This window comes from Myotis nattereri, assembly GCF_964212035.1.
Source record: "Myotis nattereri genome assembly, chromosome: 5".
NCBI lineage: Eukaryota > Metazoa > Chordata > Mammalia > Chiroptera > Vespertilionidae > Myotis > Myotis nattereri.
The window spans coordinates 15452475-15473263 of record NC_138080.1 but is presented as its reverse complement, the minus strand read 5'-3'; the positions used below and the strand labels follow the sequence as shown (position 1 = coordinate 15473263).

The window sequence follows — 20789 nt, the reverse complement described above, 5'->3', positions numbered from 1 at the left end:
TAGCTTGTTTGGCTCAGTGGATAGAGCATCAGCCTGTGGACTGAAGGGTCTCGGGTTCGGTTACAGTCAAGGGTACATGCCTGGGGTTGCAGGCTTGATCCCCAGTAGGGTGTGAGCAGGAGGCAGCCAATCAATGATTCTCTCTCATCATTGATGTTTCTATCTCTCCCTCCCTCTCCCTTCCTCTTTGAAATCAATAAAAATATATTTAAAAAATAACCCAGAAGGCGGCAAGAAAGGAGGGAAGGTATATATAGCAGTAGAACAAATAGAAAAAATATGATAAATATATCCATTTTATTAAATATAAATGGATAAAAGATTGTCTGGTAGGATTTAAATTTTTTTTTAATTTTTTATTTATTGGTTTTAGAGAGAGAGAGAGACAGCAGTTTGTTGTTCCACTTATTTATGCATTGATTGGTTGATTCTTACATGTGACCTGAGGGGGATCAAACCCACAACCTTGTGGTATCGGGATGATGCTCTAACCAACTGAGCTACCCAGCCGGGGCTTTAAAAGAAAAAACTGTATGATGTTTAATAAGAGACAGATTTAAAGCATAATAATACAGAAAGTTGGCAAGTAAAAGAAGAATAAATGTATAAATCAAACACTACCCAAAGAAAAGCTGTTGCAGGTAGATTAGGATTACATGAAATAGACTCTAAAACAAAAATAAATTTTAAGTTTGTATGAAATTAATAACATGGCTTCGTAATATATGAAGCAAAAATTAAAAGAAATACAATTTGCCTAGCCAGCATGGCCCAGTGGTTGGCATCAGCCTGTGAACCAGGAGGTCCTTGATTCCCAATCAGGGCACATGCCGGGTTGCGGACTCAATCAACAGGAGGGGGCTTGCAGGGGGCAGTTGACCAATGATTCTCTCTCATTATTGATGTTTCTGTCTCTCTCTCCCTCTCCCTTCCTCTCTGAAATCAATAAAAATATAGTTTTAAAAAATACAATTAGAAATATCCAAATGATAGTGGGAGAATTTATCAGTAATTGATTGTAATAAGAAGACAACAAAATTAGGAAGGTTGTAGAAATTAGAACAACCTAATAGACATATAAAAAACACCACATCTAACAAATGCTGAATACACTCTTTTTTCAAACCACATGAACAGTTTTGTAAACTGACCATCTAATGGGCTAAAAGCAAATTTCAGGTGTCAAAAGATTAAAATCATAATGATATTAATCAATAACAAAAAAAATACCTAGGCCCTAGCTGGATTGGCTCAGTGGTTAGAGTGTCAGCCTGCAGACTGAAGGGTCCCTGGTTCGATTTTGGTCAAGGGCACATGCCCAGGTTGTGGGCTCAATCCCCAGTAGGCAGCCAATCATTGATTCTCATATTGATGTTTCTATCTTTCTCTCCCTTCCTTTCTCTCTAAAATCAATAAAAAATATTTTTAAAAAATAAAATAAAAATTACTAGAGACCCCCACATTTTAGGAGATTTGAATATATATAATAGCCCATGGTTCAAATAACAAATCACAAAGGAAATTTGAAACAATTTTGAACTGAATGAAAATAAAAACTAGTACATATTAGAACTCGAGGGCAGGCAGTGCTCGGCAAGTAGCCCTGTGCTGACTGGAGCCCAGAACTTTAACCATGTGCACAGATGCTCACTGGTTGACAGCATAGGAGAGTGACCATGTTATACTTGATCGTAAAGCAGCGGGATGCTTGGAATTAAGTGAGAGAGATGCCATCTACAAAGAATTCTCCTTCAGAAATTTTAATCAGACATTTGGCTTCATGTCCCAAGTTGCCCTAAAAGCAGAGAAGATGAATATCACCCAGAATGGTTCATTGTGCAAACAATACCAGCCCAGTGGTGTGGTTAATGGTTGAGTGTCAACCTATGAACCAGGAGGTCATGGTTTGATTCCCAGTTAGGGCATATGCCCAGGTTTTGGGCTCAATCCCCAGAGTGGGGCCTGTAGGAGGCACCTGATCAATGATTGTCTCTCATCACTGATGTTTCTCTCTCTCCCTTCCTCTCTGAAATCAATAAAAACATTTTAAAAAAAAATTTTTAAGAATATCCAGATAGCCCTAACCGGTTTGGCTCAGTGGATAGAGTGTTGGCCTGTGAACTGAAGGGTCCCAGGTTTGATTCCGGTCAAGGGCATGTACCTTGGTTGCAGGCACATCCCCAGTAGTGGGTGTGCAGGAGGCAGCTGATCGATGTTTCTCTCTCATTGATGTTTCCAACTCTCTATCCCTCTCCCTTTCTCTCTGTAAAAAATCAATAAAATATATTTTTTAAAAAAAAGAGTATCCAGATAATTCTTACCTCACATGACTGTGGTGGACTGACCAAAAGAGGTATGAACTGGCCAAGTTTATTGAAAAAGCAAATGCTTCTGTGTGGTTTCTTCTAAATGCATGTAAAATCTAATACACATCTTAGCTGCGATGTATTTTGAAAGCAATTTACATGAACAAATTAAGTTGTAATTTAGTTTATCTTTATACCATATTTTGAAAAATCAGTGCTTAAAAACAAAATGATTTAAACTTGAATAAAAACTTGAGGGATCCATCTAAAGCCATGCTTCAAGGAAAATTTATAACCTTACAGGCATATACTGGAGAGAAGAAGTGTGGAAAATTAGCATTCATCTCAAGTTAACAAAAGGAAGGATAGCATTAAATCTAAAGAAAGTAAATGGAGTAAAATAATAAGTTCAGAGAAATATTAATAAAACAGAAAACAAAATACTGTACAGAAGTATAGTAAAATAAAATGTGCTCTTTTCAAGAGACTAGTAAAATTGATAAATCCCTGATAAGACTTATCAAATAAAAAAGATATGACATAATTATTCAATGCCAGTACTGATCCTATGCACATTAACAAAATAAGAATGAGTTTATACCAGTAAATTTGAAAACTTAGATGAAATGGATAAATTCCTAGAAAAATAAACTTACCCAAATTAAAACAATATAGGAAATCATAATAATCACATGCCTACCAAGAAATAAAGTCTGTATTGATAAATTTTTCTATGAAGAAAATGTTATGTGCAGAAAACTTCAACACATTTACCAAATATTTAGGAAAGAAACAACACAAATCTTAACACGAATTTATCCCAAGAATAAAAAAGATGCGTACTTAATGAGGCCGCTATGATTATGATACTAAAACATGACAAGGCCATTAATATAAATCTAATAATCCTAAACAAAACCTAAGCAAATTGAAATTAACAATATACTTAAAAGATTTATGCTGTCCAACCTAGTTGATTTATTCTAGAAATCTTAGATGATTTAACATTCAAAATTCAATCAGTATATACTGGAATATATAGAGTGGAAATCCTATATAATAAAGAGGTGATATGCAAATTGACCCTCACACCCTCACATCACAAGATGGCCACCCCCACGTTGTCACAAGGTGGCCGCCCCCATGTTATCACAAGATGGCCAGCAGGGGAGGGCAGTTAGGCGTCAATCAGGCTGGCAGGCAGAAGCGGTTAGGGGCAATCAGGCAGGCAGGCAGGCGAGTGGTTAGGAGCCAGCAGTCCCGGATTGTGAGAGGGATGTCCGAAATCAGCAGTCGAACATTCCCCAAGGGGTCCCAGATTGGAGAGGGTGCAGGCTGGGCTGAGGGACCCCCCCCACCCCGTGCACGAATTTTGTGCACCAGGCCTCTAGTAGTTAATAATAATGGATACTGGGTGTGGGGTATAAGGGAATGCTATATATCTTCATATCTCTTACGTACAACTAAAACTATTCTAAAATAAAATTGTTACTTAAAAAATCAACCACAATAAGTCCCTGCATTAACAGGAAAAAGGAGAAAACATATTTTCTCAGTAGATGTAGAAATAGCATTAGAGAAGATTCATCTTTCATTTACAATGGATTTCTTAAAAGAGGTTTAGTGAGAAAGTCATATTTTTTTAGAGAGAGAAAAATTAATTTGACAAATCTCTCTATATAAAAGCCTAATATGCTAAGTGTCCATTTGACCATTCGACCAGTCACTATGATGCACACTGACCACCAGGGGGCAGACACTCCGACCAGTAGGTTAGCTTGCTGCTCTGGTCTGGTCCAGCCGATCGGAACTGGGTGAGATGGGCCGGACATGCCTGGAGCCCTCCCGCGGTCCCTCACCAGCCCCGATCATGTACCGGTAGATTGCCCTCTTGCAATCTAGGACCCCTCAGGAGATGTCGGAAAGCCAATTTTGGCCCAATCCCTGCAGGCCAGGCCGAGGAATCCCACCGGTGCACAAATCCATGCACTGGACCTCTAGTATATTAATAAAAACCTCTAACAGCCTGGTTAGCATGGCTCAGTGGTTGAGCATCAACCTATGAACTAGGAGGTCATGGTTTGATTCCTGGTCAGAGCACATGCCCAGGTTGCGGGCGCAATCCCTAGTGAGGGGTGTGCAGGATATAGCCAATCAATGATTTTCCCTCATCATTGATGTTTCTCTCTCTCCCTCTTCCTTCCTCTCTGAAATCAATAAAAATATATTAAAACATAAAACAAAAAACCTATAACAAACATCATACGGTGAAGTGTTGAAAGCTTTCCTTAGTGTTTGGAATCAGACAAAGGTTCCAGCTGTCAATACCTCTATGCCAGATCATATTAGAAGTAGTATCCAAAGCAGTAAGGCAAGAAAAAGAAATACAAGGTATAAAGATTAGAAAGGAAGAAATAAAACTCATTATTGATATGAATGTGTACAGGGAATTAAGAGAGTCTATAGATTATTAGAATCAATAAGTGCAGGTAGTAAAGCTGCTGGATAAAAAATCATTTGTATTCCTATTTACCAGCAATGAACAAAATGAAAATTTTTTAATATGCTATTTACAATAAATTTAACAAATGCTGTGTGATACCTAAGCAATAAATATAAGATATTGTTAGATAAATTGAAAGAGATCTAAATAAGAAATATCATATTTATAGATTGTTGGAAGATTCAGTACTAGAAAGGTATAAATTATTCCCAAATTGATAAATGGATTCATAGTCAAATATTAACAATTTTATTCTAAATTTTATATGGAAATGCTAAGGTTAGATTCTAAAGTTCGTATGGAAATAGCTAAAATAGAAGAAGAATAAGGTAGGAGGATTTGTTCTATATGATAGGTTTACTATCAGGCTAGAGTAATTAGAATTATTAGTGCAAGGACAGACAAGCACTAAAACAGACTCGAGAATCCAGAAATAGATCCACACGTATATGGACACTTGATTTGCATCAGACATGGCACTGCAGAGTTGTAGGGAAATGATAGTATTTTTCATAGATTGAGGATATTTATTTGAGTAAAAATTAAACCTGACCCCTATCATATTACAGGCACAAAAGTAAATTCCAGATGGATCAATACATTCAATATGAAAGGCAAAACAATAAATCTTCTAGTATTTATGTTATAGAATATCGTCGTGATCTTGGGTTAGAGGAAAATTTCTTAAACAGGATGCAAAAAGCACTAACCATACAGGAACTATTAATAGCTTGGGCTGTGTTCAAAGTAAAGACTTGTGTTTATCAGAAAACACTATTAAGAGTGGGAGAGGAGCCCAGGCAGGGTAGCTCAGTGGTTGAGCATCTACCTATGAACCAGGAGGTCATGGTTCGATTCCCGGTCAGGGCACATGCCTAGATTTCGGGTTTGATCCCCGGGGTGGGGTTAGGGAGATGGTGCAGGAGGCAGCCAATCAGTTATTCTCTCTCATCATTGATGTTTCCATCTCTCTCTCTGCCTCTTACTTCCTGTCTCTGAATCAATAAGTATTTTTTGAAAAAAGATTGGGAGAGGATATTTGCAGTGCAACCAAGAAAGAACTTGCCAAAATATATAATGAACTACATAGAAATCAATGAGATTTGAACAAGCACTTCACAAAAGTGGATATCCAAATGTCCAGAAAAATATGAAAAGATATTCAACCACATTGGTAATTGTGAAAATGCAAAGTAAAACAATGGATGATTTTAGACACTCACCAGATCGTCTCTAAAATGAAAGATGAATAACACCAAATGTTGGCCAGGTTGTGAAGTAGCAGGAATGTCAGACCCTGAAGTTTAAGTTGGTACATCCACTTTAGTAGATAATGCCAGACTTTATCCAAAGTTGAACATACACGTACCCTATAACTGAACATTTTCATTCTAGAAATATACTTAACAGAAATACATGCAGTGAAGAGAAAGGCACAGGAGTATTCACAGCAGCCTAATTCAAAATAGCCAAAGATTAGAATAAGCCCAAATGACCACTGACAGTAAAAAGGAGAAATAAGTTGGGCCGTATTTATATATTATTATTGTAGGAGTTGTATACAATAATGACATTGAACTACAGCAACAGAAAAAGCACAGGTGAATGTTGAACAAAAGAAGCTGGACAGAAATGCATATTTGATTGTTCCAGTTCCATAAAGTTAAAAAACGAAAGCGAGTGCTTGTGGATGCATGATTACATGGTAAAACTATAAATAACAGTAAGAAGATGATTTCAATGAAATTCAAGAGAATGATTTTTGGGGAGAAGACAGAGACTATAATTATTAGGAGGGACTGGCAAGGTTCTATTTATTGACCTGAGTGGTGATTATATGGGCATTTGCTTTTTAATAAATCACTGGGTTACCTGTTTGTGTACTTTTCTGTATGTCTATCATACTTCACAATAACAAAGGTTAAGAAAGTACCTGGTCAGAGTGGCTCAGTTGGTTGAGCATCATCCTGTACACTGAAAGGTTGCTGGTTCAATTCTCAGTCAGGGCATATATAGAAGACAGCCAATAGATTCATTCTCTCTCTCTCTCTCTCTCTCTCTCTCTCTCTCTCTCTGTCTGTCTTTGGTTGAGGACTATTTTTAAAAGTTAAGAAACTTATAAACCTACAAACCTATAGGACTTTCTGAAGCTAGAAAACACATTATTATTAACTGACTTTGCTGATTCATGAAAGCTAAAGTTGAACTTACTAGTGGGGAATGCTGAACTCCAGCACAGAATCCTCAAAAAGCAAAGGAATTGGTAGCACCAGTTGAGAGAATTGGGGACTGTGGGTTGGGTGGGGGAAGGGAGATGGGCACTGAGCCTAAATGAGGAGACTGGGTGAAAGCTTTTGGAAAGGCAGTTAAAGTCCTGCTTGCTAGTGAGCAACTGCCCCTTCTCCAAGTCGAGGCTAATCGCTAAAAGGTAAACCAAACAATTTCTGGAGTGGGGATACTGTGCAATTGAGAGATCGGTACCTTACCAAAAGAATTGAAATAAGTGACTATATGCATGCATACTCAATACTGGTAGAGAGAATTCTCTAAAACAGACCCAATCTGATCACTCTATCTAAAGCTCCAAGTCAACAGTCCACCCACCAACTCTTAAAGTTTTTGAGTCCCTCCCTCTTAATCATGAGTAAGCATGAAGGATTGCCAGACACTCAGGAAGGTATCTAAGAGACAACAGCAAAAAGCAACTTGATGAACTTGAGATTCTGAAGAAAATATAAAACTTAAAAAAGGAAAACTGTAATATCTCTAGAAAGATATAGGAATATATTGAATCCATTAAAAAATGTAATGCTCTTATTAAGAGGGTTGTAAGCTGTTTGTTCTGTCCTTTGTTTTTGTTCCTTGTTTTCAATGTCATTTGGTCTACAAAAAGAATATCTTTTTGTTGGTCTAACTTTATTTTCATGATCTCTCGGGATAAAACATGTTGGATAATAATAGATGTGAATTAGTATAAAACCATAAACATTCAACAAGTGGAAAAATGACTGACAAGAAGTCTATAATTGAACATTCTGTCAGGATGCCGGGGGGGGCGGGGGGGGGGGTTCTTTTCTGAGCTGATCAAGATAACAGCCTGCTTCTCCCATTGCATTTCACTTTGATTTTTTCTCTCTCTTCCATGTAAACTTAAATGCTCTTCCCATATTCCTATCTCCATCTCCTTGTTTCTTGGTGTCTCTTCTCCCTGAAGATCACTACATTTCAAGCTATCAGAAAGGTATCATACTAAAATGTGTTAAGAGCTTAATATTCACTGTCTACCGGACTTTTTTAGTTGTAGTTGAACACCTTCAGACAGGGTCTTCATCCTGCCTTTCTGTTTTGATGTATATGTTTTCCCTGGACCTGCTGGATGATCCTGCAGGATATCGAGAGCTGGGGGATATGGGAGGTGGGGGTGGGGGCGTGAGGAGTCGGGGGGCCCATCTCTTTTTCTGGCTGTTGAGTGTTGTCACATGGTGCATGCTGGACCTTGGCTTCTCATGTGTGAGCTGTTTTCTGAATCTTAGATGAGAAAAGGCCATGAAATCATGCATTCACTTTTGTGATGTTGTTTATGAAAAGCCTCAACCCGTCATCATGATTTGTCCTGCACAGTTGTCAATGGGAGGAAATCCTCGCCAGTTTGGAAGTGAGGATTATAGAATGAACGTAGCCATAGCCCTCACTAAGTTCTGGGGGCGCCTGGTGTTTGCATGCAGAAGACAGCTGCGCAAATCATCACTTGCCATTCGCAGGCCAACCCTGCGTCCTAAGGTTGCCCACAGCTTTCTCAAAAGAGATCTTTGCTGTCGCAACTGTCTTTGTTTATATGTGTTACACTCTTCTCTGTGTTCTACATTTCAGAACCGCAAATAAGTTCCTTCCTCTCATAGATGTGCCCATGCGGCCCCTCCATTTTTTACTTAATCTTTTTCTCTTGTGGTTAGTTTTTCTCTCTTGCTCCTCAGAACTTCCTGAGATTTTTTTTTAAACAAACTTGAGCCTTGATTTCTTTTTTTTTTATGACAGTTTCTTTAACTTAGAAAGATGCTTCATCCTGTATTTTTTAAACTTAATATGTTAACACATTCTTTTAATTCACTAATTCTTTGTATTTTTAAAGGACTCACTGCAGTTCGAAAGGAGATCATCAAGAATAAAATCAGAGCCATTGGGAAGATGGCCCGGGTCTTTTCAGTTCTTCGGTAAGGATGTCTGTCGTTAAAGTGTGGGAATGAGAGCATTTGAGAGTACATTAGAAGCTGGTTTCAGAACAGAATTTTTAGAATTAGAATTTGGTGTTAGAATTGTAAGTCAAGTGCAGATTAGAATCAGACCTATATGTTAGAATGACTAGCAATGTTCTGGTAAACATTGACTTGGTATGAACTCAAATGCAGTAGTTTAGTGTGGATTCTGGAGCCAGGTTACCTATGAATACATCCTGGCTCTGTATGAATACATCCTTAGCTGTGTGATCTTATGCCTCATTTTTCTTGTCTATAAAAGAGTGATTAAAAACGAAACCTGCTTTATATGGTTATTAAGAGGATTAAATGAGATAATATATGGGAAGCATTAAAATAACACCTGGTTATTGTGTCCTTAATTGAAAAGTAAGACCTGGCAGATTCTTTAAAATTGGAATATTTGGAGAAAATATCCCTTTCTTTGGTTCAGGGAAGGGGCAGTAAGAAGGAGAACCTGTTCTCTATCCCTATGCATCGTAACTTCCTTTAAGTACCTTTGAATTGCTGAGTGGTAAACACCTGGCATTAACCCAGGGCTTTGCTCTTCCTTCGCAGGGAAGAAAGTGAGAGTGTGCTGACTCTCAAGGGCCTGACTCCTACAGGGACACTCCCTCTGGGTGTCCTCTCAGGGGGAAAGCAGACTATTGAGACAGGTGAGTATGAGGAATGCTCCTTTCAAGGAAGGGGTGCTCCTGTTACCTAGCAGTCAGTTAAAATGAAAAATTGGAGCTCCCTCAATAAAAATATGAAATCTTGCCATTTGTGACAACATGGGTGAAGCTGGAGGGTATTATGCTAAGTGAAATAAGTCAGACTGAGAAAGACAAACACCATATAATTTCACTTACATGTGGAATATTTTTAAAAAATTAACAAACTAAACAGACTCACAGATACAGAGAACAAACTGATAGTTATCAGAGGGAAGGGGAGGAGGGGGGCACAAAGGTGAAGGGGGAGAAAGGTACAAACTTCTAATTATAAAATAAGTCACGGGGATGCAATGTACAACACACGGAATATAACCAATAATATTGTAATAACTGTGTATGGTGACAGGTGGCTACTAGACTTATCATGGTGATCACTTCATAAGGTATATAAATGTAGAATCACTATGTTGTACACCCGAAACTAATATACTATTAAATGTCAACTATACTTTAATTAAAAAATAATTTTTTTAATTGGGACTTCTTTTAATAAATGTTACTGGAGCAACTGGATGTTCTACTGGGGGAAAAATTAATCTTGACTCTTCTCTTCATATACAAAAAATCAATTCAAAATGAATTAAAACTTAGATGTAAAAGGTAAAAACAGTAAAACTCCTCTAAGAGAAAGAATGGAGAATAGGCATTGAGGCAGCTAAAGAGCCCTTAAATAGAACACAAAAAGTACTAATCTTAAAAGAAAAAATAATTAAATTTTATTAAAATTAAGAATTTCTATTCACAAAAGTGCATGATTAAGAAAGAGAAAAGGCAAACAATAAATTGGGAGATTTTTGCAATACATAGTCTGACAAAGGACTTGTATTCAGAATATAATACATAACTATAACTCAATAAGAAAAATGCAAACAATCAATGTTTTTAAAATGGTCCAAAGAGTTTAACTGGCACGTCACAGAAGAGAGTATCAAAATGAAAAAGTCTGACAAGTGCTCGCTTTGGCAGCACATATACTAAAATTGAAACAGAATATTAGCATGGCCCCTGCACAGGAATGACACACAAATTTGTGAAACATAAAAAAACAACTGACGATACCAAGTGTTGGTGAGTTTGTGGAGAACTAGCAACTAGATACATTGCTGGCCGGCTTGTTCAACCACTTTGGAAAACTTTTCTGGGCAGTAAAGCAAAACATGTCTACCCTATAACCCAGCAGTTCCACACCTGGTATTTATCAAAGAGAAATTAATGCATATATCCCCCAAAGGTTGTGCATTAGAATGCCCACCTTAGTTTTATTGGAATAGCCCCTAATGGGAAACAACCCACATGTCCATCAATAAATAGTAGAATATATAAATATGTTATATGTATCTAATGGGCTATTAACAATAAAAAATAGCATTACAAATACATGCCAAACATGGTTAAATCTCACAGACATTATGGTGAACTAAAAAAAACTAGACCCAAAAGGACACCAACTGTCTGATGTATATGATGTTCAGGACCAGGCACACTAATCAGTGATAATAGAAGTCAGAATGGACTTCCTTCAGAGGGAGAGTGTTGGCCCAGAAGGGACACAGGGGACTTCTGGAGTAGGAATGTTCTATATCACTCTCTGGGTGGTAGTTACACAGGGATATATATACTTTATTTTTTTGGATAGAGTTTTTCAGAAAGGATGTTTGTCTCTTTGCCTACAAGCCATATCCTACTCCAGTGCCACAGTCACCTCTCCAAGCAGTGTCCCTTCTAAAAATTATATGGGTATTGACTTCTAAGGAGAGGGCTTTGTGGAACCCTGGAATGGAAAGATTGATATTTGGCAGATTAACATAGATCTAGTCAAGCAACGGGAAGAAACATGAGAGCATGTTATTGGATGACTAGTTCTGGGCATGAAAAGTGGAGTTGAAGCATTAGCAAATCAAACTAGAGTTTCATTGCCTTTTTGTCCTCCCCCTTGTGGTATTGAGTTGTTTCTACTTAAGTTTTTCTATTTTCTTTGTCACCTGCCACTTAGAGGAAGTCTCAGTTGCACAGGTTCATTGACAAACTCTGGAGCATTAGTTGAATAAGACCTTTCATTTTTCATACAACTTTACTTGGAGAGCTTTCAATCAACAATAGCCCATATGACCTTATAGCATATACTCATTTAGGCGCCACCTTGTTCCAAGAGGGACTGGAGTAAATTACAGTATATGCACAGCAAGTGAAATAAAATAAATATACTTGGAAACTGGGGCACAAAACAAACAAAAAAGCCACTAGGCAGACTCAGATGTGATCTAAGTTTTTTAGTAGCCAAAATAAAGAGGGAAGCCAATAAATGAATAAGATTCATAAAGACAATAAGATAAAAAACAGATCAGTTATAAAGTGGACTACATCAGAATTAAAAAACTTTTGTGCTGCAAATGGAACCATGAATAAGTGAAAAGGGTCCTAACCAGTTTGGATCAGTGAATAAAGCGTCAGCCTGTGGACTGAAGAGTCCCAGGTTCAATTCCAGTCAATGGTGGGTTCAATCCCCAGGAGGGGGCGTGCAGAAGGTAGCTATCAGTGGTACTTCTCATTGATGTTTTTATCTCTCTCGCCCTCTCCCTTCCTCTCTGAAATAAATAAGTATATTTTTTTTAAAGAAAGAAAGTGAAAAGCAACATACAGAATGGTTGAAAAGAAAGGCCAAATAACTCAAATTTTAAAATTGGTAAAAAAAAATTTAATAGACATTTCCCAAAGAAATACATATAGTCAATAAGCACATGAAAAGATGTTCAACATCATTAGACATCAAAGAAATACAAATCAAAACTATAATGATATATCACTTTACACACAGTAGGATAGCTGTAACCAAAAAGACAGCTAATAACAAGTGTCGGTAAGAATGTGTAGAAATTAGGACCCTCATACACTAGTGGTGAGGATGTAAAATGGTGCAGCCCTTTAAAGCTAATCTGACAGTTCCTTAGATGATTACACATATAGTTACCATGTGACCCAGCGGTTCCACTCCAAAGTTGTATATCCCAGAGAAATTAAAATATCCAAACAAAAAAATGTATTTAAATGTTCATAGCATTCATTGTGATAGCCAATAAATGGAAACAACCCAAATGCCCATCAACTAATGAATGGGTAAACAAAATGTGGTGTATCCCTACAATGGAATACGGTCTATATATATGAAAGGCTAAGTGACCGACCGTAACTCTGTCCCACCGGCTGGTACATACGTTGCGTACTGGCAATTTATTTATTTTTTAACATATTTCTTTATTGATTTCAGAGAGGAAGGGAGAAGGAGAGAGAGATAGAAACATCAATGATGAGAGAGAATCATTGATTGGCTGCCTCCTCCACACCCCCTACTGGGGATTGAGCCCACAACCCAGGCATGTGGACCCTTCAATCCGCAGGCTAACGCTTTATCCACTGAGCCAAGCCGGCTAGGGCCGTACTGGCAATTTAAAAATAAATGTTGACCCTCAGTGGATTAAGCTTCATCTCCGGCACCAAGAGGTCACCGGTTTGATTCCCTGTCAGGGCACATGTGTAGGTTGTGGGCTTGATCTCAAGTAGGGAGTGTGCAGGAGGCAGCTGATCAATGTTTCCTCTCTCATTGATGTTTCTCTCTCTCCCCCTCCCTTCCTCTCTCTCTAAAAAAAATCAATAAAAACATCTAAAAATCAATTAAAACATATTTTTAAAAAATAAATGAATAGCCCTAGCTGGTTTGGCTCAGTGGATAGAGTGTCGGCCTGAGAACTGAAAGGTCCCAGGTTTGATTCCGGCCAAGGGCACATGCCCGGCTGTGGGCTCGATCCCCAGTGGGAGGCTTGCAGGAGGCAACCAATGCATGATTCTCTCTCATCATGGATGTTTCTATCTCTCTCTCCCTCTTCCTTCCTCTCTGAAATCAATAAAAATATATTTAAAAAATAAATAAATAAAAATAATAAAAATAAACATTGACTCACACATGTGCGATACATATAAAGCTCTCGCTGGCGCCAATCGCACACATCAGTATACAGGGAGATATTAGAATAAGTTTAATCAATTTATCAGTCATTTTTTTTACCAATGTTGTTTTTATATCATGCTTTTATTGGTATCATGTTGTTATTATTTATTTATCAATTTACATATTATTTTCATATACATTTTACTAATTTTCATCTCCCACACTTCTGTTATAGAGAAAGGGCAAATAACGATATTAAAATATTTCTTCTAATTAATTTTCTTTTAATGTGCACAAATCCGTGCACCAGGCCACTAGTTCAGTCATAAAAAGGAATGAAGTAGTGATACATACTTCAACATGAATAAACTTTGAAAACATTATGCTCAGGTAGTGATTTTTAACTGGTATGCTACAAGAATTTTTAAAACATGCAATACCTGACTATTTAGTTAAAAGCACTAACCTCTTTTCCCTTAGATTGTCAAATAAAAAATGACAATAGTGCCCTAGCCAGTTTGGCTCAGTGGATAGAGCATCGGCCTGCGGACTGAAGGGTCCCAGGTTCGATTCCACTCAAGGGCATGTACCTTGGTTGCGCGCACATCCCCAGTATGGGGTATTCAGGAGGCAGCTGATTGATGTTTCTCTCTCATCAATGTTTCTGACTCTCTACCTCTCCCTTCCTCTCTATAAAAAATCAATAAAATATATATTTTTTAAAAATGACAATAGTCAACACAATAGCTGACCAGTGTGAATGAATCAAAATTATACCTATGTTTTTTGTTAGATCAGCAAGAAGTATTTATTTTTGGTGTGCCACAGAATTTTAGTAACTAGTTTATGTGTGCCATGAGATGAAAGAAACTGAAAATTGCTGTGCTGCCCTAGCTGGTTTGGCTCAGTGGCTAGAGTGTCAACCTATGGACTGAAGAGTCTTGAATCAATTCCCAGTCAAGGGTTTGAAGGTTCAATTCCCCCCACCCCCCTGGGGAACATGCAGGAGGTAATCAGTAGATATGTCTCTGTTACATCGATGTTTCTCTTTTTATGTCTTTCCTGTCCCTTTCTATTCTCTCTAAAAATCAATGAAAAATAGCCTCAGGTGATGATTAATGATAACAACAAATAATAAACAAATAAATAAATAGTAAATAAATATTTATTTTAAAAGAACAGAAAATTGCTCTAGTCAGTTTGGCTCAGTGGCTAGAGCATCAGCCTGCGGACTGAAGGGTCCTGGGTTTGATTCCGATCAAGGGCACATACCTTGGTTGCAGGTTCCTCCCTGGCCCTGGCCCTGGTTGGAGCACGTGCAGGAGGCAACCAATCAATGTGTTTCTCTTACATCGATATTTCTCTCTGTCTTTCCCTCTTCCACTCTCTCTAAAAATCAATGGGAAAATATCCTTGGGTGAGGATTAATAAAAAATAAAAGAAAATCACTGTGCTAAGTGAGAGAAGCCCGTAACTAAAATCACATATTGTATGATTCCATTTATATGAAATATCCAGAGTAGCAAATCTAGGATTAAGAGGCAGGTATGAGAGAGGGAAATGGGTTTATTTCAAGGTGATGAAAATGTTCTAACCATAGGTTATAGTGAATAAACTTTGCACAACTTTATTAAAATCATTGAACTGTACACTTTAAACAAGTCAATTTTATGGTATCCTAGAGGCTCAGTGCACGAAATTCATGCACTTGGAGGGGGGTCCTGGGCCTAAGCTGTCAGTTGGGCATCCTTAGAGCTGCTGCGGAGGTGGGAGAGGCTCCTGCCACCACCACTGCACTCATCAGCTGTGAGCCCGGCTTTTGGCGCACTGACCACCAGGGGGCAGCTCCTGCATTGAAACTCTGCCCACTGGTGGTCAGTGCGTGTCATAACGACTGGTTATTCTGCTGTTCAGTCGATTTGCATATTAGGGTTTTATTATATAGGATAAATTCTATTTCAGTAAAGAAAAAAGGTCCGTTTCTCAGTTTTAAATGACTGTTTCTAAAATGCCCTTCAACATAGGCTGGTATCTTTTTTTAAAAGTATTTTTACTGACTTCGGAGAGGAAGGGAGAGGGAGAGAGAGAGATAGAAATATCAATGATGAGAATCATCCATCAGCTGCCTCCTGCACGCCCCCTACTGGGGATCCAGCCTGAGACCTGAACATGTGCCCTTAACCAGAATCAAACTTGGGACCCTTCAGTCTGCAGGCTAGTGCTCTATCCACTGAGCCAAACCGGCTACAGCCAGGCTGATATCTTTTTTTAAAAATATATTTTATTGATTTTTTACAGAGAGGAAGGGAGAGGAATAGAGAGTTAGAAACATCGATGAGAGAGAAACATTGATCAGCTGCCTCCTACATATCTACTGGGGATGTGCCTGCAACCAAGGTACATGCCCTGACCGGAATTGAACCTGGGACCTTTCAGTCTGCAGGCCAACGCTCTATCCACTGAGCCAAACCAGTTAGGGCCCAGGCCGGTATTAAGATACCCAATGCAAAAAGCAATTCTAGGAGGACCCCAAACAATGTAATACTAGTACATATTTTGCCACATAGCTTTTAAACTCTAATTAGGCCAACACTTGGTATACAATTTCGGGCAATGCTTTGTTCTCTCTCTTCCTCACACTTGGGCTTGATATGCTGTTTGAAGGCATTATGGTTGGTCTTCTTGAGAAAGTTTATTTGTTCTATTTGAGGAGATTAGAGAGGGTGTGACATTGCTTTAGCACATGCCTACATATGGTTGACAAATGTAAGCACTTGATAAGTTGATTCCAAGTTTCCATTTTCACATTGTGTTAGGAAGCTAACTTTCCATTCTCCCATTTCTCCTGTCTTGCGGATATATAAAGCCTAAGGCTGGGCAAGCTGTTACTGTTCATTATTCTTCCCTGCCTTCTTTTAAAAGTTGGTATTTGTGGAACTGACAGGGTTCTCCTAATAGGATCGTTCTTGCTACTACAACCTATAACCTTTTCATATTTTAGGGCTTTTACTGTCTTAACAGAAGATTCAATGAAGTTTACCTATTGGTACTAATGGTTTCCTTTTCTCTCTCTGAGGACGAAGGCCTTCTTAGTAATTGGGCTTCTCTCTCACACAGTGAATGAAAGTCACATTGTTGGAAATATGAGCCTCTGTTGTATCTCTAATCCCAGATGGTACATGAATTGTATCCAGAATTGAACAGTTTTATGCCTTTGCCAGCTTAGTACTCCTCACCTGGACAAGATATAACCCTTCACTTATAATCCGTTTTTCTCTCCTTTCAAATGCCAGTATGTTATTCAAAGGCCCTTTTTTTATTGTTAAGTAATTTAAAACAATTGGACTCCACATAAGTTGCTTGAGAACAATCAGAAGTAATTTTAGGTATGTTTTTTTAATAGGACCCAGCAGCAGCTCATTTAATACCATCTGAGCTATTACCCAAGAATGGTTGTAATGTTAAATTATTTGACTCTCTGTGAATGTCAAGACATAAATTAGCATCTGGCTACTTAAAATCAGGAAAGCTCCCTAGCCAGTTTGGACTGAAGGGTCCTGGGTTCGATTCCAGTCAAGGGCACATACCTCAGTTGCAGGCTCAATTCCATGTCCTGGTCAGGGCAAGTGCAGGAGACAACCAATCCATGTGTCTCTCACATGGATGTTTCTCTCTCTGTGTGTCTCTCCCTCCCTTCCACTGTTTCTAAAAGTCAATGGCAAAGCATCCTCGGATGAGGATTAACAACAAAAAAGTAAATAAATAAAAAAGTAAAAAGCAGAAAAAAATAAAATCAGGAAAGTTATAGTCAGCTTGACTGACTCCATGGACTTAGGTGTAGATGCCATTAGCTGAAAGGTTCCCATGCTCCCTGAAATGTTAGAAACTCTCCTCACCTCACATTGCCCCTGCCCCCAATGTAGTTTTCACAATAGTCCTCTTGCTTCTCTAACTAGTGGACTTTTATTATGAATGGGAATAGGCTGAGAGGTGGGACCCCAGGATGTCTGCTGGCAGCATTGCTGTTGGTTTACTCACTCGTTTTCTGTCTTCATTTTTGCATGCCCCTGCTCCTGCCTCTTACAGCCACAGTAGAAGCGGTAGAGGCCCAGGAAGGTATGGCCATATTCCTGTGATAGATGTGATCATGTGTCTGTCTACTGGTTTTAAAAAGCTTTGTCTGCATTTGAAATCTTTTATTATTGCATCACCAGAACTGTAACCGTGAGAAAAGAAATAGGTATTTCTAGGCATGCTCACAAAGTACTACAAATGACCCTCTCCACAGCTAAAGTCCTTTCTGGGCTGTTTTAATGCAATGGCTGAAGCGTAGGCAACTGGTCAAGAGGGACCAAGTGGGTTAATCCTCTAGCTCAGCGGTTCTCAACCTGTGGGTCGTGACCCCTTTGGCGGTCGAACGACCCTTTCACAGAGGTCACCTAAGACCATCCTGCATATCAGATATTTACATTAGGATTCATAACAGTAGCAACATTACAGTTATGAAGTAGCAACAAAAATAATTTTATGGTTGGGTCACAACATGAGGAACTGTATTAAAAGGGCCAGAAGGTTGAGAACCACTGCTCTAGCTCTCCCATATATAAGAGATTACTAGAGATTCAAACAGGCCAACCTCTTTATCCAACGATAATAAGAGCAGAGGCAAGAGTAGACAGGAAGTTAATTTGGTTAATTTCTGAGGTTGGCCTAAGGCAGTCAAACTAAATTATCTTTGTTTCTATGAAAGCAAATTTGAAGTAACAAATAATCTGCAAATCTGTGGATGAAAACCATTGTAATTCATATTGTTTTATAAATTTGTTTTATTAGGTAAGGTGATTCAAAATGGGAATAGTTTCCTTGACAATACAAAAGTTCAATCAAAGAAAATATCTAAAAGCTATTCTTTAGATGGCTTTTAACTTATGTTCAGCTCCTGGTTGTGCAAGATAAAAAGCTGTCCTTATAAACAAAAAGACTAGTTCTTTTGTTACTTTTTTTCTGTGGTCAATGTAATGTTTGTGCTTAAGTAACTACTCTGGTCTATTATTCCAGCATTTCCTTTTTTTCTCTCCCATTGAGCACGTTTCTGGCATAAGAAACTCTTTCCCAAATGTTCTGGGACTAAGGAGGAACTTGTTTCCTTTTTGTCAGGTATACTTCTGCTATGACTAATTGTGTTGTGCTCCTATGAAAATTACTTTCACAGTTTCAGCTGCCCTGGGGGCCTTAAGAATTGGTAGCTTTGCCCTGACCGGTTTGGCTCAGTCGATAGAGCGTTGGCCTGCGGACTAAAGGGTCCCAGGTTCGATTCCAGTCAAGGGCATGTACCTTGGTTGCGGGCATATCCCCAGTGTGGGGTGTGCAGGAGGCAGCTGATCGATGTTTCTCTCTCATTGATGTTTCTGACTCTCTATCCCTCTCCCTTCCTCTCTGTAAAAAATCAATAAAATATATTAAAAAAAAAAAGAATTGGTAGCTTCAAGTCAAAGCTCATTCAAATCAAATACTGCCTATTATCCTCACCAGCCATGTGCTCCCTGGCCACTCCTCTGTGTTTTTCTCTAGGAGGCTGCTGTGTGCTAAGAAACTTGAAGCTTGTCGCTTTGCTGTCTAATTGAGCTCCTCCCTTTCCTGTTTTTCTGTAGCCATCAGAGGGTTTTCGCGTCAGCACAGGATCCGGAGTTTTGATGAAGCCCGAGGTCTGGACCTAATTAATGAGCGGATGCCACCCCGAAAAGATAGCCAAGGGAAGTTGGCAACCCCCATACAATCTAATACTTCGCACAGGAGCGAGAAGGGAAAAAAGGCCAGCCATGACTCAGAGCCCTGCAGTGGCACAGGTGGACCCAAAACTTAAGAGCAAATTGTATTTATTTATTTATTATTGGAAAACAAAACAAAGCAACTTAAACCTGGAGGTGCATTCATAACATACACTCTGCATTTATTCTGGAAGAAAGGTGACCATTTTATAAATTCTTCTAATTTATGTCTAACATAAATATAAGCAGTGCATCTGTTTTGTTTTCCCTTTTCTTCTTAATTTTTAGGAACTGATCTAATTGACTGATACATATGTGAGGTTTTGTGCTATAAGAGGCACCTTCTCCTAATAAAAGGGCCTTGGAAACCTCCACCCTGGGTTTCTGACTTGAACCAGCCAGACTTTCTCTTGTTTTCAGAATGTAATGTCTTTCATTGCAGACTAATAACTTTTCAAACACAGGGAGGTTTTTCCCTTTCTACGTGGTACCATTGAAGAAAATCTCTTAGATGTCAGTGGCTTAAACTTCTCTTCTTATGGAAAACTTGATTATAGTAGAATTTGTAAGTGAATAACCGAACCTAGTGATTTTAAGAGCCAAGGGGAATGTTTCCCATAACCCACTTTCTTCTGGACTCTCAGTTCCTTTTACTATATTCTGGTAAGGCAGAATAAAAGGTAATGAGGGATTTCTTGGAATTACTTAAAATTTGTTCATCTAGCTCTGGGAGTGGCTGGTTTAAACTTCCCTTAAAACTTTGGAGGGTTCTTAAATGTTGCCAGATTCTTTGGCTTTCTTTTTTGGACCCCAGGTGATTTACTCTGTCTACAAAGGAAGCTACATGTCTAAATATTTTGTAAATGCCCTCTGTACAACCTTCAGTATAAGCACTGATGCCCTGCTGTGTATTGCATCAGCTATTATAGCATCTATTCTCCCATTGTCCTTTTTTCTGTGTCAGTATTTTTTTAATCAACTGGGATAATGAAAACAGACTAGGGTAGAATGATCCCTTATGAATCAGAGGTCTTGCTAAAGGGCATTGGAAAAGTGAGGAATTTCATATCTTCTACATCAATTACAGGGTGTTTATCTTTCAACACTCATCAGGTTGAACTGTCTGTCAGCATATTGTGGAATACGAAGACAAGTGTTCAGATATAATGTTTGAATAATCATCCCTTGATTTTTCAAGTCACAACCAACTGGGAAGAAAACCTCGGGGGTTCTTGGGCTCCCATTTTTGGTTTTACCTGGTGACAGGTGCTATGTCATAATACTCATTGGCCAGCTTTGC

General features: G+C 38.5%; 1 protein-coding gene across 4 annotated transcripts in view; it reads left to right on the top strand.

The window, feature by feature from the left end:
* The window catches only part of PPP3CC (protein phosphatase 3 catalytic subunit gamma), a 96982-nt gene extending 76548 nt beyond the window's left edge, over positions 1–20434 (top strand). For 2 of the 4 annotated variants that reach the window (XM_081091137.1, XM_081091136.1), the window contains exons 11-13: positions 8939–9020; positions 9621–9718; positions 19373–20434. In XM_081091137.1, the coding sequence (XP_080947263.1) occupies positions 8939–9020; positions 9621–9718; positions 19373–19584 (392 nt within the window). In that variant the 3' untranslated portion in view covers positions 19585–20434. Of the gene's footprint in view, positions 1–8023; positions 8051–8938; positions 9021–9620; positions 9719–17807; positions 17838–19372 lie in introns of all 4 variants that reach the window. The other 2 variants (XM_081091134.1, XM_081091135.1) reach the window with 2 other exon arrangements.
* The last annotated feature ends 355 nt before the right edge of the window (positions 20435–20789 follow it).